Source organism: Hakea prostrata, chromosome 10 (assembly GCF_041222555.1).
Source record: "Hakea prostrata isolate BN-2017 chromosome 10, UWA_Hpros_2, whole genome shotgun sequence".
NCBI lineage: Eukaryota > Viridiplantae > Streptophyta > Magnoliopsida > Proteales > Proteaceae > Hakea > Hakea prostrata.
In genome coordinates, this window is record NC_142609.1 from 14,478,484 (window position 1) to 14,501,119 (window position 22,636).

Here is a 22,636-nt window from a genome sequence, read left to right on the forward strand (position 1 = left end):
TTTAGAGATTTCAAATATATGAAGTTATAATTTATAAAATTAGATGTTTGGTTGTGGAATGAAATTTGTAGATTCATCCTAAAGAATTATTTGATCGACGTGATTTTTGTGAATGTGCAAATGTATAGCTTTTTTGAAATCTTTAGATTTCACCCCTTACCCATAAATCTACAGATTCATGTTTTTAGTGTAAAAAGGTGAATCTCTATATTTCATGAATCTAGAGATTTTTACAACCAAACGAGTATAATTCTCAATTCATGAATACAGAGATTTCAAATCTCTGGGACTCATGTAACCAAACAGCCCCTAAATCCATACCTAGAAAACATTGTCTTCACCTGTATTTCAGTTTAGGTAATTTCGTATGGTTATACGTTGGTTTCTCCATAGTTATTGGAATTATTATCCTTCAAAAAGAGTTTATACTGAATCTATCATGAAATAGTATGCTACTTTCAAGCTCCTCCATTTTTCCATTCTTCTTTCAAACACAAACATAATCTGATAGGAAAGTCTTTAAAATTCAAAGAATAAAACGATTAAAATGAATTGATCTAGTTAGCCATTGATGTGTCGAAAATCTGCTCAACCTTTAGATTTTTGAGGAATAACCTGCAAAACAATGTTAGACATGGCTCGACCCTGAGGTCGGGAGGCCACCTCCGAAGGCTAAGTCAGTTATGGAACTGATCACAAGGCTTTGACGAATTGTAGAGCGTGAATTGAATACAATAATGAAGGGAAACGATTTAGATACTTTTACTGCACAGTGATGCCCTGTTTATATAGATTTTATTTTTCATTCCCAACCGTTGGATTCGTTTGCATCCTCCCTTGATGATTATAGGTTTTACCTTTTTCTTTAAGAACTGTGGGTAGTTACCAATCTTTGTACGATCCCCACTCAATATCATTGGAAGTTACCTATTATGATTCGATCACATATCCCAAAATCTTCAGAATCACGTTTATATCTGTAACTGTAGTCTTCATCTTCATACAACCAGTGGGTTTTAATCCCGAACCGGTCCTAAACATGCCAAGGCTGTTACTAGCCGGGTTTAAAGACCCGATCATGGTTCAACCGGATTTGGTACTATTTTGTCCGTATCAACCATCAACATCTTATGATTCTGATTAAGTGGGAAAAATTGCAAAGGTTGCTTTTAGAAAGATGCAGAACTATGCAATACATTAAGGAGAGGATATTACATAACATAAGATGGTTTCGCTTCTCATAGAAAAATTCAAACTTTAACCTCATATTTAGAAGTGCTGATTTTACCAATTAAGGTACCCAAAAATTTATTTACAATTATTCATATTCATAAAAAACACAAGGTGTATAAGTCTATTAACACTTGTGATGTTTTTCTTATACTTCTATAAACAAAAATAGTTCCAAAATAGATATTAATTACTCTAAAAGAATAGAAAACTATGTGAGAAAGAAAAAGAAGAAAAAAACAAAACAAGCTAAAAGTCTTCACAAGAACTCTTTTACCTAAAGCTGGGAGCCCATTTTCGATTGGATAACTTTCTTCACAGAAAGTTTGAATTCAATGGTACACGTAGCAGCTGTAGCAGGAACACGTAGCAATGAGAAAATGAGCCAAAACTCATGCAAGACATTTCTCAAACACCTAGCAGGCAAATGAAATGTGTCACATAAAATCAACCCAGAGAATGGCCGACTAGTTCATCTATAAATCCACACACTTCAAGTCTCCCAACACTCAAGACTCGGAGCGCATTTTGAAAGTGAAGACGATAGAGAGGAAAAGATGGTTTCAGTGGGAACAAACATTCTGGAAATAGCTTCCAATGTTTCTATTCAAAAGTCCAGAACCTGGGACGAAGGCGTGGCTTCCAAGTTCTCAACTACACCAGTGAAAGAAATCTTCAAGGGCAAGAATGTAGTCATCTTTGGGCTTCCAGGAGCCTTTACTGGTGTTTGCTCAAATGCCCATGTTCCCAGTTACAAGAAGAACATCGATAACTTCAAAGCTAAAGGAGTGGATTCTGTGATCTGTGTCTCTGTTAATGATCCTTATGTTATGCATGGATGGGCTGACAAGCTTCAAGCTAAAGATGTGATTGAGTTCTATGGAGATTTTGATGGAAGCTTTCACAAGAGCTTGGGTTTGGATGAGGATCTCACAGAAGCTCTACTTGGGCTTCGTTCACAAAGGTGGTCAGCTTATCTCGTTGATGGAAATTTTCAAGTTCTGAATGTGGAGAAGGATCCTAACGATTTCAAGGTCTCTGGTGGAGATGTGTTAATAAATCAGATATAGCTGTGGTACTCGGGATCGGGTCGGGTTGGATATATTGACCCATGGGTCTTCACTCTTGTAATAGTTGTTTTTTTGGTTTTGTTGACTGGTTTGGCTGGGCCTAGGCATGGGCCTGGGCCCTGGGTTAGTTTTTTTGAATGGGTTGGATGTCGAAATGCATGGGCCTGGACTCTTGTAATGTTTTGTTGATCTTGAACCTAGTTTTAACTTTTAAGTCTTTAATTACTCTGTCTCTTTTTACTTTAATTTTATTATTATTTTGTCCCCTTTTATTTAAATTTATTACATTTTTTAAGTTTGTAGTTTTAAAATTATTAATTGAAATTTTAATATTTTTATTTTGTCTACAATTACTATGTCTTTGCCGTTGATAATATGGTATTTATATATTTATTTAAAAATATTAAAATATTTTTGAAATTTTAATATTACTTTTATTTTATTTTATTTTGCCCACCTCGTTTTATAAACCGGTGGTTTGACTCGCGTCGCACACCTGGCTGTGCTGGGTGAGTCTTCAACGGGGATTTTTTGCATCCACAGGGATTTGATACCGGAATTTGCTTAAGCTAGAATTGGAAATTGAAAATCGTTAATTATTATACATGAAATCAAAATTTTTATTATTTAACTAATTCATATTGAAAATGTACCTTACCTAAAAATTCATATGATTTATAATTTTTAATGCGATGGTAAGATTTTTATTAACTAGATCATTGTTATCACAAATTTTATTTTTTTTCTTTTTATTTCTGTTATTTAAATTTAAATTTATAATGCGAAATAGTTCGTCTTTATTACCATACATATTTTGATGGAATTAGAGACAAAGAAGCAAGATCTTAAGAAATAATGTATTTACAAATTTTCTTGATTTCCATCTTTATCATTACATTTTAAATGGAGATATATGGGGTAAATATCATTTACCCTTCCCTCTTAGCTGGACAAATAGCATTTACACCTCTCCTCTGTTAACTTTATCGGTTAAACTAATTTTTACTATTAAATTTTTTTCTAAAACCCAATTACCTGGCTAAAAATGTTTTTTTATTTTAAACTTTAAGTTACCGTAACATCTTAGTTAAAACTCAATAAAAAATATTTTTAGCTAAGGGTAGTTTGGAGTTTTAGAAAAATATTTAACGATAAAAATTAAATTTAATCGAGAATTTTAATAGAGAGGAGATGTTTAATATATTTATTAGGTAAACGGGAGGTAAGTAATATTATCCAATTAAGAGGGATTTGTACAGCTAAGAAGACTAATCGTGAATTTTAATAGAGGGGAGATGTTAAATATATTTATTAGGTAAAAGAGGAGGTAAGTGATACTATCCAACTATGAGGGATTTGTCCAGCTAAGAGGGGAGGTAAGTGATATTATCCAACTATGAGGGATTTGTCCAGCTAAGAGGGGAGGTAAGTAACATTTATCCTTATATATTTATAATCTCTTATGTTTTAAATTATATCAAATTTATCAAACATACCCCTTAGATATTGGAACTTGCTTTTAAATCTTTAATTTTAAATAAAAGCAAAATTACATTTTGTAAATTATTATGTTTGCTTCTTTGAAATTTATTTTATTGTGTACAAATTTATATTTTTAAATATTTTTTTAATGTTTTCTTAAAAGTGGTGTAAACTTAAGAAATTTATCTATGTAATAAATTCATTAAAAAAGTGTGTAATTTATGCAATAAATAATGATTTACATATACAATAAATGTGGTAATATAGAAATAAATTCAAAATATACAGAAAATGTGTTTTATACACGTGGGCAAAAAAAATATTATTTAAGATTTTTTTTATTAGAAAAAATTTATAATTATTTAAATATATTTTGGACCTGAGAATATTCTTGAACTTAAACGTTGGTTTTTGTCTACTGTACCAATCCCTTGAAATAAACAATAATTGAATTATTCTCGAAAATCTGAATTTTTTTTTTAAAGTTTATGTAAAATTAAGGTTTGTCTGGACAAACTCACGTACATGTTGACTATAACTTCAACATAAATTATTATTATACACAATTTAAATATGAAATTTTAAAAAAAAGAAAAAGTATTATACATAATTTAAATATAAAGTGAATTAAGTTTCACCTCTAATCCCACGGAAATGGAAATTTGAACTCTCAACCAAGATGCGACATTCCGACGAAATTTGTTGGTTGCCTTTTGGCGAAACCTGATGAACTGGCAAATTTTGCTGATTATTTGCCTACATTTTTCGGGAGGTGCAAACATAGTTTTCAGCCATTTTCAGGTAAAGTTTGACATTTTCAAAGGTGCAAACATAGTTTCAGGTGGACTTCGACATTTACAGAAGTGTAGTGCAGGCAAGGAACCACATTTCGGCGAATTTCGCCCAATTCGCCAGTGGGCGAAATAAATATCTCACCGAAATCGAGATTTCACTTTTTCGCCAGAAAATTGTCGATTTTCCGGTGAAACTTTAAAACTGTTTTTTTTTTGTCGATGATTGTGAAACTAATAGCAGCGGCGACAACCGGAGGAGAAGAAGAAGAAAGAAAAAGAAAAAGAAAAAGAACAGAAGAGAGAGGTAATAGCAGAGGCGACAACGCCGGAGGAGAAGAAGAAGAAGAAAGAAAAAGAGAAAGAAAAAGAAACAGAAGAGAGAGGTGGTAGCAGCGGCGACATCGCCGGAGAAGAAGAAGAAGAAGAAGAAAGAAAGGGAGAAAGAGAGAAAGAGAAAGGAATAGCAACAGCCAGCAGCGATATCGCTGGCTACGGCGTCAGCGAAATCTCGCAGAGATTTCAGGCGAAGATTTCCCGGTTCGCCTGGTTTGCCACCCGGCAAACCGGCGAATCCCGGCGAGATATCGTTCCTTGAGTGCAGGGAGGTGCAATGCATGGTGCAATCTCAAGAAAAGGGTTTGTGAGGTTTGGAAGAACTCAAGTGAGAAAAAGAGAATGATGTAATAGCGGCCATGAATTCTAGGGATTTTCGTGAAGAATCGGCAATTTTCGTTTATATTAATTCCACCCCATTTTCATTTTGCTCCCCACCGAATCAAGCATTTTGCACGAATTTCGCCTATATGTTTTAGTTTGGTCTCAACCACCTATTTAAAGTCATTGGTCAAAAAAAATTTTTTATGCATTGAAACCACGATACTTGCTTTTAAATCTTTAATTTTAAATAAAAGCAAATTTACATTTTGTAATTATTCTGTTTGCATCTTTGAAATCTATTTTATTGCGTACTAGTTTGTAGTTTTCATTTCATTTTTTTTCCAAATTTCAAGGAAAAAGAAAAATTAAGGGAAAAAAAATGAAGAGAAGCTGATTTTTAAATTTTTATTTTTTTCTCTCCTATAAGATAATTTAGGATATAAAAGTGGTGGAAACTTAAGAAGTTTATGTATGTTATAAATTCATAAATAAAGATCTTACACATATGATAAATAAAGATTGTGTAATTTAATAATTTATTCAATACATAATGATTTACATATACAATAAATGAGATAATACAAAAACAAATTCAAAAAAATACAAAGATAATGAGATTTATACACGTGGGCAAAATATATTTTTTTAAACTTCTATTATTTAAGGAATTTTTTTATGTGTGGGCTTCTTTTATTTTGGTTTGCCAACCCCGGTTTCCAAGGCTTTGCCTTGACTAATCCGGTGTTCGACTTGGATTGCACATTTGGTTGTGGTAGGTGAGTCTCCCAGCGGGGATTTTTTGCGTTCACAAGATTTCGATATCCCCCGTTGGTCGTGGGCCTTTTTTTTTTTTTTGGTTGCCAACCCCGGTTTCCAAGGCTTTGCCTTGACTAATCCGGTGTTCGACCTGGGTCGCACACCTGGCTGTGGTGGGTGAGTCTTCCAGCGGGAATTTTTTGTATTCACAAGGTTTCGATACCGAAACCTTGTTTAAGGTGACCAAGCTGCTTACCACTTGGACCAACCCCCGTTGGTTGGTCGTGGGCCTTTTTAATAACGTATAAACTAATGTTGCATGCGTGAACACTGTCCCGGTTTCAAAATACTCTGTACTTCTATTCTATTTTCATTTTTATGCCAACAATCCTAGCATCTAACAAAACTGTGGCATTATTGATCCCAACAATCTAACGTAGAATGGCAAATACAACAAGTGCAGCAATGATGAGCATTGAAGCATATAGAACCCAACGGCAAACATACACCAAGGAGAGTTGACAATGGCACATAAATGCTTAATTTCAAAAAGGCCTCCATATTTGAGACCGTAAATTACTATGCCTCCTTGAAAATGGATTTACGCAATGTATCGCAAGGTTTAAAGTATTTCACAATACAATATAATACTAGTCGATACGTATTTTTATTGGATGCAACCGATATGATATATCAATACTCTTCTATGCTAAAATACATATTAATACAAGACAATACGCCTGTAAGTGTTGCATGAGAATCAAAGGTTGATGATGAGAAAAAATAGATGAAGAGTTTTTATAACGAAACTTATCTATTTAAATCTGTTGCTTCCACTGCAGATCTCACAAAACACAGGTCATCAAGATATGTTGATGTGGATCTATTTTTCAATTGGATACAAGTGACACATACCACAATATATTCGTAAAAATACGAAAACAATTGAGACAACTACACACGGATTGGGAGTGAATTATATTCGAAAAAGTCAATACTTAGAATGAGTACAACATATTGGGGTCTGAATTTCAAATTCAAAGTGTAGAGAACATTAAGGGGGGTCACTTGGAGTGTGAGTTAGCCATTGATAAAGTGTCTCATGATTTAGGAGTTGATCAAACGGTTCGGTTAAGTGCTATAACGACGCCAAGACGTTTTGTATGAATGATGAGATTAACTGGTGGGGGCAAAAAATAGGGAAGCTTCGCAAGCGAGGAGGAATCAATCTCGTTCAATGAAGAGATCTCAAATAGTAGGCGAATAGAGATTGCTTTCGTAGAAACTGCAAAAATTGATCAACTCTTGTTGGAGAAAGAAGACAGTGGGATGAATAGTCAAACTTAAATTATAGATTCTTTTAATAGGAATTGATTTTTTTTTTAAAATTGTGTTTAATTTTAATGATATATTCTTTTAGGGCCTGTTTGGCTACATGAGTCTAGATATTTCAAATATCTAAAGATTTCAAATCTATGGAATTATAATTCATAAAATTAATTGTTTGGTTCTGGAATGAAATTTGTGGATTAATCCTAAAAAACTATTTGGTCGGACATGACTTTTGTGAATGCACAAATGTTTAGCGCTTTTATAGTAAAGAGATTTCACCCCATACCCATAATCTACAGATTCACGTTTTTAGTGTGAAAAAAATGAATATCTAGATTTCATGAATCCAGGGATTTTTACAACCGAACGGGCATAAATCTCGCACTCATGAATCCAGAGATTAGATTCATGTAACCAATCAGACCCTTAGAATATCGAAGGTATGAGGAAGAAGGCAGGGATTAATTTTTTTCTCCAATTCTTGATACAGATGACCTTTTTAGCAAGAAAAAAAACCCTAATTTGATTAACGCTTGTATCCAATTAAAGAGTATTTGGGTCTTGTAGGCGATATCGGATTGGCTCACTTGGCGTAGTCAAGCTAAAGATTACAGTAAGATCAAGTCAAATTTGAGTTCAAATTTAAATAATTTTGAATTTGCAAAAATATCTCAACTATATTCTGTTGTAAAGAGTTCCCTTCAATTACGATAAATATGGGCATGGTAAGCGATGGGTTTTACAGTGTTGAAGCTCTTTAAGATCCTTCCATGGCAGCAACCCTTGGACAGTACAGATGTTTCGAATGCAGAAACAATGTTTCTCTTCACGATCACATCATTTCTAAAGAGTATATTTCCAGACGCAGCAGAGCTTATCTGTTCTCTCATGTCAAGAACATACTTCTGGGGGATGAAGAGGATAGACAATTTAACACTGGACTCTACACTGTTGCTGATGTTTTCTGTTGTGACTGCACGCAGATATTGGGTTGGAAGTATCAGAAAGCTTATCGAGATACACAGAAGTTCAAGGAAGGAAAGTTTATTCTTGAGAAGTCCCAGCTTTTACTTGATGAGGACAACTGGGATTAATTATATCTATTAATTGAAGCTAATTCTTCCTTTCTCTTTATCTTTGGTTCATGATTTTCTCATCATTTTGGCTTTGGCTATTAATAATCATAATTTAGGTTGTTTGAATCTCTCTCTTTTGGCCATTGGATGCCTGCACCAGTTTAGTTTTAGGGTTATAATGGTTGACAGAAGTTTAAGTTTGGTGTGTGGCCCAACCCAATTAAATTGAGTAGACTCATCTTTCCATTCTCTGATTTTCAGTTTTGAAATCAAAGAAACAGTAAATCATTTATATTGGAAGAACATTTGCCTATCAGGTATTTCATTAGCTTCTTAAACTCTTCAGTTTCATCATAAAGGATTTGTAAAGAACTGAATTTGGAAGAAATTCTTGAAAAGAATGGTACATCAGATAGATTCTCCAAGACAGGGTAGGCGTAGTTTTCTGTTTTGGTTCTAAAAGAGCTGAAGGATTTCAAAATTAACAATCTACAGGATATACAGTTGACCATGACCGTTGAGAGTTTGGAGCAAGGATTTAGAGCAGATAAAATACCTCACCCCAGAAAGCAGGCGGGATTTCAAAATTAACATCTCGGCGGCCCCGTGGAGTTTGGAGCAAGGATTAGAGCAGATCACAACCCCCCCAGAAAAAGAATAGAGTAACACTATTTAATGAGCCAGAAGGATTTGCAGGAAGATGACGATGTTTTCATCACCATCCCCATCTTTTATTTCCAATTTGAACATTTCCATGTACACTCACAGTTGCATACATATTAATTACAGAGGGGTTCTACTGATTTACAAACGCAGCCATGAACCAACTGATAGAAGAAACAACAATTGAAACAACAAAATAATCACGAAATTGATTTTTACCAAAAAATGAAACAAAATAACAGACACATACTCAATTTAAACCTCCTCAGAAGTAGCTTGATTGTGTTTGTAGGAGCTCAAGATGTGCCAAGATCTTTGCAATTGTTGATTTTAAGGTAGGAGATCCCTTCTGTGCTAGTTCAATAAGCAATACTTGAGCGAGTTTCCCGTACTGCACTTTGTTCTCCGGGAATCGAAAAATCCTCTCCAATATCCAAAGTGCTTTCTCTTGGGCCCTTACATTCCCTAATTCAAGAACTCTCAAGAGAGCACGAACACCTGATGTTTTGGCAATGATCTTACCACCATTTTCACAGATCTCATCTTGCATGACAGTTGAAAGGGCTTTTAGGACAGCTTCATCTGCTTCTCTGTCTTCACCTTCCAAAATTTGGAATAGTAGTGGAAGAGCACCTACTTTGACAAGACAAAATGTGCTTTTCACAAAGCAGTAGCCATCATGAACTTCACAAAATGCATCTCCAGAGGTAGGCATACAATGCCACCTCAATGCTCGGGATTTGCTGAGGCTAAGTGTGTTCTGTGACAGCTGAGCCAATGAAGTTGCAGCTCTACATTTGGCAGTAGGCGACCCGATTGAGAGCAGCTTCATGAGCCAAGGGATCACCCCATGTTCAGCAGCCAGTAACTGAAGTTTTTTATCTGAAGGAACTGTAAATCGTATCAATATAGCTGCTGTGCTTTCAACTAACCATCTCCTTGTGGGTGTTGAAGTTTGGGTGCACACACCCAGCAATGAAAGCAGAATGGCCAGAAAATTTGCCCTTTTGAGGAAATCTGTGACTTTTTTGTTCCTTACAGGGATGTTGCTCAATAATCCAACAGCAGCAGCTTTTTCCTCCTCAGACTCTGACTCTGAGACAATATTTACTATAACATTGAGATGGATCTCTTCCAGTTGTTCAGACAACTCCCTTGAAGAATGTTTAGAGAGATTGTAGAGTACATTCAAGGCAACTGTTCTGGTTTCTGTATTTCGGTCAGTTAAGAAGGGGAGGAGAAGCTGAAGTGCACCATTTTCTTTCATCTTGGATCTAACCTTGGATGCATTGGAGTGACTGGCAATACTATTGAGGGCCTTTAAGAGGTTACGCTGAATTATGGGGCTTGACAAGTTTAAAAGTGGGAGCATCTTTTCTGCTACATCTTCATTCACAAGAATAGATTCAGACTGAGCAATACTGGCAAGTATGGCTGAAGCTGGTTCTCGAAGGGTCATCAGCACAGAAGTGACACAAAAAAGGAGCTGGAGCAAAGTTGTTACAATTCCTGTATTAATTAAAATCTGAATATTTTCAGGCAGACTAGAAAGATTCTGCAGGGCACCCAATGCAGAAATCTTGGCTTCAAGTTTCTCACACGAAAACATTTTGACAAGGGGCTCAATTGCTCCTCCTTTACCAAGAGCAGCTCTACTATGATCTGTAAGCTGCATTCTTGAAAGTGCTGTTGCCATAAGAATCTTACTCATTTCGGAACCTAAAAATAGAGAATATAGTGCATCAATAGCTATACCAGACAAATGAAATGTTTTGGCAAGCACTTCAACAGACAGAACTCTGCATATGATTCTAAGAATTAACTTCCACACTAATTACGGTATTGGGACTTCACATGCTTATCTGACAGAGATGAGGATAGGGTACTGCATATAAACCTTAGTTCCCACAATTGTTGGCAAAAAGTCGGAAGTGATCTTTCAGTTTTACAGAGCTCAATTTCTTCAGGCTGAGCCCAAATAAGCTGAAGAAAGTTGTCAACTTTACAGCCATAGTAAATTATAAATATTTGGTTGGAGAGAGACACAGAGACGTAGCTAAACTGTTTTTAATACCAACCTCAAATTTTAACTTAGATTAGCTACCAGTCAACAGGAAAACAAATATCAGCCAAGTGTCAATGGTCCCAAAGATATAGACCACATTTTCTACCCTTGCCCCTTCTCTTGCTCCTTATGGGCAAAGCCACTATCACCATTTGGCGCCGCCACAGATGCTCCTTTGGATTCTCTAGGGATTGGGTTTGGGTTTTGAGACATTTTGGAGGCATTTTTATCTGAGATGTGGTAGGTAAATTGGTGTTCAATGCGTCAATCTTCACATTTGGTGGGAGTGGAACTTGAGAAGACGGACCCCCAAATCTAGATCTCTCGACTTGATTTGGGGAGCCATCTATTTTGATGTTTCTACTAGATTGTAGTCTCTACCCCACCCTGTGGTTTTGGGTATCCAGAGGAACAGGATTATTGTTGTTTCCTAGGGTGTTGGTTCTTCTTTCTTGCCGACTAGTAGGTTGTAATCTCCCCCCTCCCCCCTCCCCTTCTGTTTCTTCTTTTCTCTCTTTCCTTCTCTCTTGTACATTCTATTCCTCCTTTTCTGGGGCTTTGGTTAATGATTATTTCATTCATCTGGAAAACAGAAAAAGAAAAAGGGGGAAATAAAGCTTATATGTATTAAAAAATCTAAGAAAGATAATAAAAAAAGGCAGATGCAACAACACTTTCAGACTGGAAAACAAGCCTCAAAGCAAAGTGATCTTAGTCATTCATGTTCAAACATCTCATCTGATTCTTCATTCTTTTCTATTTGGGGTGAAATGAGATTACTTTCCTCCCATAAGCTACGAAGTGTTATCCTATGAACTATAAACCTAATGTCTGGGCAGACTTAGAATCACAAACATGCAACTTCTCTATCTCGTTTGATTTGCCTTTGCTTTTCAATGTCATCTAATTCTGTGAAACTAAAAGTCAAAGGGATATGGTACAACTAGTGGAAGAGGAATAGCAATGACTTTGCCAGTTGCTGGGCTTCACCCCCTAAAAAATGACACAGTATTTGTCATTTTAAAAAATTCAAGCACATAAGCATTTTTAGCAAACACTGAGACAACCCCAAATCCATCTTATGCACGTTCCAGAAAGGGGATCACAATCACACGATATAAAAAGTTGACAAACATAATGGGTAAAAGGTTTAATGCTAGAGCCAAAGGAAAGCTTTATAAGTACCTTCCCTCAGATATTCTATTAGAGGCTTGAAGTAACCTGCCTCTGCCATATGAAGAACATTTTGAGTGTTGCTTGACAAAAGGCTCAACAGTTTCCCTGCATCCTGTGAAGAATGATGGTCAAGCCCATTATGCACAGAAACTAACATAAGAATACAACCTCGTATTCTGCCAAGCCTCCGACTGACTGCAGGGATCTCTGCCAGAGCCAGCAAGAGCCCCACAGCTTCTTGACGCTCTTCAACATCCCGAGTTAGAGACCGCACTATCATCGACAAGGATCCAACATCTACCATTTTCTCCTGTACAAATAGCATTCTAAGATACCAAAACTATGTGTAACCGAACTGCAAAATTAAGAAGAAATAAGTACAATCAAATTCTACCTACCTTGTTTTTGCCATTCTCCGCCAGAAGGCCCTTCAGTACTGAAATTATAGTTAACCGGTTTTTCTCCTTACTAGATTGCAATCTATTCAAGAGAACTGGAATAATACCTTCATCATCTACCCACTCATTCTGAATCATCTTCTCACTAATTAGTGATCTTAATCCAGAGAGTGCGCACTTAAACTCTTCATCATTTCCATATTTAAGGTGCAAGGCAATGTTGTCGATATCAAATATAGTTCTTCCATCCTCCTCCATATCCAGGCCGCTAGGGAACTCCAAATCATGGTCAACACTGGCATTGAACCTCACATTCATCATTTCTTTGTGTAAAGCTCCAAACTTTTCTTTGATTTCAATTGACACATCAAGGCTCGCCAAGAGCACAAGACCTAAACATCTACCAAGGTCATGAATAATTTCTTCAACCTGTTTCGATGATATTGAATTGGAACCCCTGATTACTGTTCGAGCATGTCTAAGCTCATTTTCTAGTGACTCAACTGCCTTTGGAATAGGCAATGTGTCCATGACTGTACTATTATCCCTTAAATCAATAAGAATGGGTGAGAATTTTTCTACAAAAACAGCAAACTCTGTGAAAAGCCCTTGTTCAGTTTCAGCATCCTTGGCAAGTGAAGCAACCTCATCAGCCAATAGGAGTAACTCAGAGAGAAGCTCCGTGAAAGTCCTACAATTTGCTTGATGCATCCTTGATTTTGATGTCTCAATCCAAGCCTCTGGAAATAATCAGAATTTTTGGTCAGCAAAAAGTGAAGTCAAGACTTAAAAGGTAAGAATGCAACATGGACAAGAAAAAGAAAAAAAAAATTCCATCCTTTTCTAGCGGAGGATGATGCAGGGTTGAGGAGTAACAGGGCATTCTTCTGTTACCTAGAAAGGTAATGGAAGAGGCAACTAACAGTTCCTTTTTCACAGCTTCTCCGTTTGCTCTGCTGTTTCTGCATACGCCATAGACCTTTTTAGAGACTCAACCTGACCTTGGTCCTTCAAATCCCAATCCCAGCATTACTACTTGTTGAGCACATCTTCTCAATAAACTGGGTCTATTTCACAAGAAATCTAGTTCCAAGTAACAGCAGCATAACTACTGAGATCTACATCAAAAAGTGCCCTTTTTAAGCAACACTGAAATAGAGCAGATCAAAGAGAACTGCCATTTAAAACCAATAAATATCCAAAGGTGTACTTCATTCAAACAGGTATACTATACTAACGATTTGAGAATCTCAAATCCAATTTTTGGGTGATTCACAGCTGCATCGTAGAGATATGAAGAAGAAGAAGGGGGAATTACCCTAATTCTTGGGTCTTCAAATTACTGAACATGAATAGGAGTGAATTCAAAATCACAAACTGGGCATGCTTTCATCATCTCAAAGTGCTTGTATTCACTAAAATAAAAAACATAATAGAAAAAAGGGTATCTTATAATTCCATACCACTACCTCAGTTCACACGAAAGAAGACTTCATCAGTCCTCCTCACTGAAAGCCCCAAAGCCTTAACCAAGTCCCCTTCCCACCAAGAGAAACAATCAAAGTCATGATTTCCCTATTTACATGCCTGACCAACCAAACATCCAGGTTTGAATACCAAAGCAACCGATCTCTTCTAGAAACCCAGTGACCAAGTAACGCAAGAAACAAGTATCGATGAACGAAGTTTCTCTTTTCCTTCCAATCCTCTTAAGTTTCTCTGTTGCTTTAGCTTGGTGAGCTTCTCCCCATGAACTCAGACCTGATGGGTATCTTTCTTCTGCTTCCACGAATTGGCGTTTTGTCTGTTGTAAGGTTGTGGGGAATGAGAAATTCTTATCTGTACGAGTCATTTTTGACTCATTGAACCTCACGTCTTCTTCCATCGAAGACGAAGTCAACTTTCTTCCCCTCTCTCGCCCTCTCACGCACGGACACGTAGACTGCAAGTCTTCTTCAGCTGGCTCACATTCTTTCTCTCTCGTTCCCCCCTTTTTGGGTTGAGTTTGATTTCTACAACGAGCCGTGAGAAACGTTTGGATCAAGATCAATCAGTGTGGTCAGTCAAACGCTTCAAACACTTCATCAATCTGGACCATCGAAGGTCTAAAATGTCGGCTAGCCCTATTTTTTCCCATTCAGATACTGAAACCAGATTGTAAAAACCCAGTTAGGAAATCCACACACGAATTCAATTCTTAGACATGGTGATCAAAAGAGCACTCCAAGAATCCACCGTAAGACCAGCTATATCTCACTAATCGCATCAAGGACATACCAAGGGGTCCTGTAGAACCCTGTTATCATCTGAATGGTTGTCTAAGAATCTGATTTTACCTGAACGCGCTGAAACTACATCTCACGAGCCCTACCGGGGGTCTAATCCGTCTCTTTAGTCAAAAAGAAGTTGAATTTTCCAAACTCCAGCGACCGAAGAATTGACAATTCTTGGCACAATCTGTAACCTTTTCTTTACAACCTGTAAAACGATGTTGAGTGTCCCCTGCTACCATTTAACTCCAATAATCACTCGTGCTTCACGACAAGAACCAATGAAGATTCTATTGTTCTGTTCTTGTCAAATACCGTATACTGTAGCATAGAAACTAAAACATCGTATGAACTCATCAAGGTTTTCCACTGAAGTGATTGCTTACCCATTCAAGTTCTTCTTTCCAAGTTCAAACAAACAAGCACTTGGAAGATATCAAACATAAGTTATGACAATTATCCATAATTAATTTCAAAGTTATAATCAAGTTTAAATTAGAGTTATAGTTAATGCAACTGAAGTCTCAAAGTATATCACAAAATGTTTGAAAAGGTATATAACGCCATTGCCTAACGAATGGATAAAGAATATAACTAATCACAATCAAGACAACCATGTTCCCAAACATATTCCCTAGGCTCTCAAAATGATTGGACTCTATCAGTAGTTCAGGAAAGGGCACAACTCTCTGTGTGCCTCGGTGTCCTTTCTTGCCAGTACCTTAAAGGACTCCGTCAGCAATATACTCTATAGGAATATGGCATCTTCATAACCTATATAGGAGTCTAAACAGAAGTATTTTCCACATGGAATGAGTTCTAAAGAACTCAATGAAGTCAACATTATCATTTACCACGCATTTAACATGTATTTGTATTTTGAAATGTATAGATGTAATGTAAATGTGAGTGTACTCCTATATATCTAACCATGCCAGTCTTTATAGGTAGACATGCATTAAGACATAACACCAGCCTCCTCTGAGAAGTCTTACACAGACTCCAATGACTTCAACCAACTAGGCATCACGACCGATGTATGGAGATAACAATCCAATCATCGATCATGGATGGGGAATTAGGCCACACTCTCTCACCATGACTATTGTCATGAGATATGGTGTGTGTTAGAAAATGATTTTGAGATCCTTTTGAGATCTATACTTTGATTATTCTTTTAATTACATTAATAAAATGATTTATTATTGTTCGTGATTGTACTATTGTGTTATGTGGGAAGATGATAATTGAGACTTGATCTTCGGGACTGTGGATCACACCTCCAGGTATTGCAGTTAGGGTATCGATTGGGGATGTGACATTGCAAATCTTTACAAATCTTTACAAGTTTCATCCACGTTGTGCTCTACCTAAGATTACTAGTATCTGCTTTGTAATGATCTGTTTCTATTTGGGAAGCCAAAATGGGATGTCTCATTTCACCAGCCTTGGGAAGACATGCATTGGATTGTGTCTCACGATTAAGGGATGTGCATAGTGGATGGGTTGAATCTTCCATGGATGTGGTTATTTAAAACCACATTCCTGAGATTAGACAAATATGTTTATCTACCTCTTTACAGCAGGATGCCCTAGTTTGATCACTAGAAAGTCAAGGTAAGTTTTCTTTGTGTAATGCCCGGGAGTACATTTGGGTTTGTCATTATCGATGGGTTGGCTCCATTAATATGGTTTCCTCTGCATCGACCTTGTTTTTCTTTCATCACTTGGCTAGCAATTAAAGGTTGATTGCAAACAAGAACATGTTTGGTTAACATGGGTATTTCAGATGAATTGCGTTGTCCTCTGTGTGATTCAGCACCTGAAAAGAAGATCACCTCTTCTTTAATTGTCCAATCTCCGCATGGATCTGGCGTGCAGTGTTGTGCTTGAAATGATTTACTCGTGCTCCACTTTCATCATTGTCGGATGAACTATAGTGGCTCCAATCACATTTTATGGGTGAATCTCTTATGATGCAGGTTCCTAAATTTAGTTTTGCCGCCACGGTTTATCGAATTTGGGAAACTCGTAACTTCATTCTTTATCGGAATGAGAGGAGGCGGGCGTGTGTTGTGTTGAATCTCATAATGGCGATACCTAGAGTCAGTTTTCACAGCTTCTACGACGTGTACGTGGAAGATTCTCCTAACCATCGTATTTTATTTTCAAATTGGCGAAATTCTGTTAACCATGCTCTTTCAGTTGACTGCAACTCTCTTGGACTAAACCTCCATCACACTGGGTTGAAATTAATTGTGATGGTTCAATTTGCTTGCCTGCCACTGGTTCTTGTTATGGGGGATATGGAGCAATCAGAAGAAACTCTATTGGGGAGGTACTCTTTGTTGTTGCAGGTGGTTGTGCTTCTCCTAGTGTTGTACGTATGGAATTGACCGCAATCCAACTGGGTATGCAATATGCTGGCCAACAAGGCTATTCTTGTGTTGAAATTCACGACTCCACTATGGCAATAATTCAACAAATTGCTCGTCTAGCTGAAGCATTATGGTCAACTAGTGATAATCTAGAGGATATTTGGGGAATGCGACCACTGTTTTGCCATTGTGTTTTTATCATCATCTCAGGGAGGTTAATTCAACCGCCGATTTTTTGGATTGTTTAGTTTTAGACGATGCTGAAATAGAGCTTCAAGTTGATCATTTGCCACTCTGGCTCTTGGATATTGTCGAACAAGAGCGGAATGGCTACAATTACTCTCGTTGTAGATGTTATATAATTTCTTTATAATATTATTAATATAAAGTGCATGTTTAACTGGAAGAAAAAAAAAGTATCAAAAATAGCTTTCAGTAATTCTGAAAGCAAAAACACTAAAGTCATATGGTTAACATTCCTATTTCTTGTGTATTTTTTATATATACATATATGGTCTAAATCATGTACTTATATATAAATTCAGATGTTTTTTTTTTTTTTTAAACAAACCGACGGTTTCGACCGCTTTGAGACTCAAACCCCCCCCCCCAAAAAAAAAAAAAAAAAACCAAAACAAGAATAGAAAAAAATTCTGTTGAAAGGCTTGGGAAACAAGTCAACAACGGCTTCTAAGTAGGGCATTCTTGTCTTTTTTACATCAAAAGCTGAGTTCTTATCTTGAAATGTGTGGACCTTAGATTGAAAGTACTACGAATCAAGAGATGGATTAAACCAGCATTGCCCCAACTGAGATCACCAGACCCAAAACTCCCAACCTAGGGTTCAACTTTGTAAATTTAAACTTTTAAAATCCTTTAATATAAAATAAAATAGTTATAAGTAAATCTGTCTTTTTTTTATTAGGCCTGTCAGATTGAAACTATCATACATGATGTAATCTAAAATGACAATTTGTCCTTAACTAGTCTTTTTTTTGCATACCATAGGAAAAGCAAATGCAAGTTGTCATTTTTTAGGGGTAAAAAATGATTTGAACAAAAACTCAAGGGGTCTAAATGAAAATTACCCTTATATTAACTTACATAGAAGAGAGTATGAGGACTATTACATATACTATCTGAAATGATCAAACCCTCATATCATCTTTGAGAGACTTTGGTCATTGCCAACTGAGCTGACATTTGATGGTATAATAATCAATCCTTATTATTTCAAAGTAAAATTTAAGCTCAAGGATGCTCAATAGTTGTTGTCATGCATTCAAAAAACCCTAAACTTCAATCAACATTAATTAACCACCGGAGGTAGTAGTCTAGTGGTCCCAAGCTCAATCCCAAGAGGTTTGGTGGCCCCTATGTCTCGGTTTTGAATCCCCTTTGATTCTCTGTTTCTCACATTGGGTCGTTATGTGCTCTTTGGTTTGGGCGTGGGGTCACTACCAACTTCCGTGGATTATACTAGCCTTTCGGTGGTGCTATGCTGACGGGACTAGTGCTTACAATTGTAGTTCACAGGGCTAATGCTTACATAGGTTAAACTTGAAAGTCCGAACATTGTCTAGCGGGAGGCATAGAGACACAACTATTACATCCCTTTTATTTACCAAAAAAGATCAACATTAATTAAGGAGTCTGAAGCGCTAGATATTTGGCACTCCTTAGGGCTTAAGTTTGTAAAATATCAACAAAAGCTCCCTTTATCGTTAATTGGAAAACAGACCTTGGTTAATAGTATTATTATAACAAATTGTTATCCAATTTTAATGGCCAAGATTTCATGATCTTGACAGTGGATTACTAAAAAAAAAGAACGAAAATTTCTTAGTCTCCAAGTTCAATTAAACCAGTTCGTTGACAGTGGATTACTTACGCCTTGGTTGTGAAAAAAAGAAAGAACAAGAAAACAACAATTTCTTAGTCTCCAAGTTCAATTATAACACTACCTATTTAATCTCAAACCTTCCATATATAGAAGCGCATTGTCTTTGTTTTGTTAGGTTTCTTAGCTATCAAGTCTCAGATTTCACGATGTGCTCGGTAGTAATAAAGGAAAGGGAGATTCCTTCTTAATGTCCTAAGCATTAGCTTTTGATCTCCGTAGTTACTATAAGATTACACAACGGGAGTAAAATTCCTTTCAAACCGCAAGAACGGTAAAGCAAACTTGTATTTAAACACACCTCTATTGTTCAGAGAAGACGAAGAAGAAAGAAGAAAGAAGAAAGAAGAAGATCGTAAGTTCTTCAGGATATTATTATTTATATAGAACAGCTTCCTCTCCATCGTTGGCAATGTCGATGAAAACTGCTCTCGCAAGGATTAAAGACTCTTCTTATCAACCACAAGGTACGCTTTGCTCAAAGTTAAACTCAGTTACTGAATCTAGCTCTTACTTCTATCTGAATTTGAATTACAATTTGTTTACAATCAAACTCTACAATTTGTTGATACTTTTAACTCTTAACTCAAATTAACTCTTCTTGTGAAGATAGAGGTAGTTACGGTTGCAGCTCCATGCTTGTATGTTTTATTAATGTTTAAAAATGCTGTTTGTCTTTGTATTGATCTTTAAGCTTATGGGTTGTTGGGTTTTTACTATGGATTCAGCTATAGCTTTGGAGGAAGAAGAAGATGAAAGACACTGCCATTCGCCATCTTCACCAACATTACCTAATGATATGCTCTATGAGATTCTAACTCGTGTGAAGCTTGATGATCTTCAAAGGCGTTACAGATGTGTTTGCAGTCATTGGAAGACCCTTACATACGATCCCACATTCAAACGTCTTCATCGCCGGAACACACAATCAGTTTCCGGTTACCTAGTTCAACATCTTACAAAGTTTGATGGGTACTACACCAGTTACATCTCCCTTGAAGCTTCTCCATCATCAATCTCACTCAACTTTATCCCAGAAAGGGACATTAAGATTGAGGCCGTTTCATATCAAGCGCAAGGTCTGGTTTGCTGCAAGAGTAATGATTATGTCAAACCACCGAGGTAATACTCTCATAATCTGTTGGGCAAAGCATTTATATATAGTATATATATCTTCTTTATGGATAACGAGTCTTTTACTTTCCTACCTTTCAGTTCATGAAAATTGTGTTAATCTTTCTCTGTTTCCTGTTCTTTCATTGAAACTTCCTTGTTCATGACTGAAAAATTTTAGTGTGAGGATTTGAGGGGGAAAAGTTCAGTTTTATTATTATTTTTTTTCTAATAATTTGAAATTCAATAGGTACTACATATGCAAGCCTGCGACACAACAATGGACACAAATTCCAAATCCTAAGACTCGTTACAAAACTGAAAAAATGGCTATTGTGGTAAAGAATTCACATCCGTTGCATTACAAGATCTGCCGATACTCATGGACGGGGAAGGGCTTGGCTTACTGCTATGAAATATTCGATTCCAAGATCTGGGCATGGAGGTCGTGTGTGAAGCCTGGTTGTCTTCTAGAATTGGGTGATGAGGTTCTTTTTCAGGGCTCTCTTCATTGGTTAACCACTTCTGATTCTATATTTGCTTTGTTTGCATTGGATATTGACAAAGAGAGTTGGAGATTAATCTCCTTACCCCAAGCAAAATCATTCGAAGAAGGAAAGGAACTAGAATCCATGAACGATGACTTCAGAATTCACAAACAATTGGTGAATTGTGAAGGCCGTATAGGGTTGATATACACTACACAGTCATGGATAGAGCTATGGGTGTTGGAAAATTACTTGCAGGAGACATGGAAAAAACGATACAGTTTGAGCTTGGCACCACTGAACCAGCTTTTGGACGGTACAAGTTATTCTATATTGGCGATGGAAGCTATGGATACTATGTTAGTGTGGAGTTACAATAAGCTTATTTGGTACAATTGCACAAGTGGAGTACCCATCCATGTGAAGAGAATTGAAGAACCAACTCGATATATAGAGGCATTTATTGTTCGTCCTTTGAATTCCGACTGTGAGCCTTGTAATAATCTTCAGCCAAGAGAGTACCCAAAAGGAAAATCTCAAGCTAGCTTATCAAAGACATGATTTAAATTCTATGTAAATATTTATTTTGGAATTAAATACTTATCTAGCTTTGTTATTAAATACTTATCTAGCTTTGTTATGTACAATTTATAATAGACCTACATAGGTCGACCAAAGAAGAACAGGACCGATCAAACTTAGTCGGACCACGAAAGTAACGTGTACAATTTGAATCGTATCCAACCTCCTTAAAGATAGGGTAAGGATTCTGATCAAGTTAAGTATTTTGAATTGTTCTTAGAGTTCAGGTCGGACTCCACAACTGCAATCCAATTAGTAATACTCTCTTGACCAATAATATTCCTCTCTCCAAGAAGTTAGTAACAATTACAGAGTTTCATTAAGTAATATTGATCTCTTGACTGATAATATTCCTCTCTCCAGGAAGTTAGCAACAATTAAAGAGTTTCATTCGAACTCCATTATTGCACACTTAAGGTAATCTCTCATAAGATCTATAAATACCCACACCTCTATCATTATCAGGTATGCACTCTTGGGTTACTCTCTCTAGTATTGAGAGCTCTACAAGCTATTTTCTTCTCTTAAAACTATGTGCTTCCACTAACTCGATCGTTGCAGACCCGATCAAGCACGTTTTTTGCAGGTTGTTCACTTGCGCTTCCGAACAGGATTCTGCATCAACAAGCTTAATTCTTATATTGTGAAGTAAATAATACATTCATTTCAATTGGGTTTATGCTACATTGTACAAGCCTAGAGACTAACCCAACAAGTCTTCCTAGCTGGACAAAGTTGTACGTGGAGAAAAGAACTGAGATTTTGACTTACCCCAATAGTATTTGAATTTCAATTTGAAAGAGGCTCTAAATTTTGTCTATGAAAATCTCGACCCTTGGTTAGGGAGGTGAACTTTGCAAATCTAAATCAGATGATCCAGGATGTTTTCATAAATCATAACTAACAGAATGCTATCAACTCCAAAATGTTTGAAACAGAAGTTTTACCCTGCTCTAGGGTTTGCTACAGTGCTCTTTGGTGAGCGATTTCCAGAACTTTCATTGGAAAGTTGAGTTATCTATCTTTTTTGCTTGTTTTTTGACCATCCCCGGCTAATCGTATGGTGCAAACATACCTTCGGTTTTCCTATTTATACTTGGGAGCCTTGAGGTGTCCCCTCTCGAGAGGGGTTTTGGGGTTTTTTTTTCACAGGAGGGTTTGGCAAGAGACCATTAATAGTTTTGATTGTTTTCAGGTTTGAATACT

General features: G+C 36.5%; 2 protein-coding genes and 2 pseudogenes across 7 annotated transcripts; 3 read left to right on the forward strand and 1 right to left on the reverse strand.

Annotated features, from left to right (window-relative positions):
- Positions 1–1,787: 1,787 nt before the first annotated feature.
- On the forward strand, positions 1,788–2,300 carry LOC149002084 (peroxiredoxin-2F, mitochondrial pseudogene; annotated as a pseudogene).
- A 5,791-nt stretch (positions 2,301–8,091) lies between these two features.
- Positions 8,092–8,415, forward strand: LOC149002085 (protein yippee-like At4g27745 pseudogene; annotated as a pseudogene).
- A 665-nt stretch (positions 8,416–9,080) lies between these two features.
- On the reverse strand, positions 9,081–15,359 carry LOC149002086 (U-box domain-containing protein 43-like). 6 transcript variants are annotated; one of them, XM_089137697.1, is made up of 5 exons: positions 14,169–15,359; positions 13,594–13,661; positions 12,700–13,439; positions 12,311–12,611; positions 9,081–10,779 (listed from the first exon to the last, which is right to left on the reverse strand). In XM_089137697.1, the coding sequence occupies exons 3-5, from the start codon at positions 13,408–13,410 to the stop codon at positions 9,326–9,328; spliced, it is 2,466 nt and encodes an 821-aa protein (XP_088993823.1). In that variant the 5' UTR covers positions 13,411–13,439; positions 13,594–13,661; positions 14,169–15,359; the 3' UTR covers positions 9,081–9,325. The 6 variants fall into 6 exon arrangements, with proteins under 6 accessions (XP_088993823.1, XP_088993822.1, XP_088993820.1 ...); XM_089137696.1 differs by having other exon boundaries at positions 13,594–13,810; XM_089137694.1 differs by having other exon boundaries at positions 13,594–13,817.
- Positions 15,360–19,659: 4,300 nt separating this feature from the next.
- On the forward strand, positions 19,660–21,409 carry LOC149002087 (F-box protein At5g49610-like). The gene is made up of 4 exons (XM_089138630.1): positions 19,660–19,714; positions 19,857–19,862; positions 19,976–20,369; positions 20,611–21,409. The coding sequence occupies exons 1-4, from the start codon at positions 19,660–19,662 to the stop codon at positions 21,407–21,409; spliced, it is 1,254 nt and encodes a 417-aa protein (XP_088994756.1).
- Positions 21,410–22,636: the final 1,227 nt, after the last annotated feature.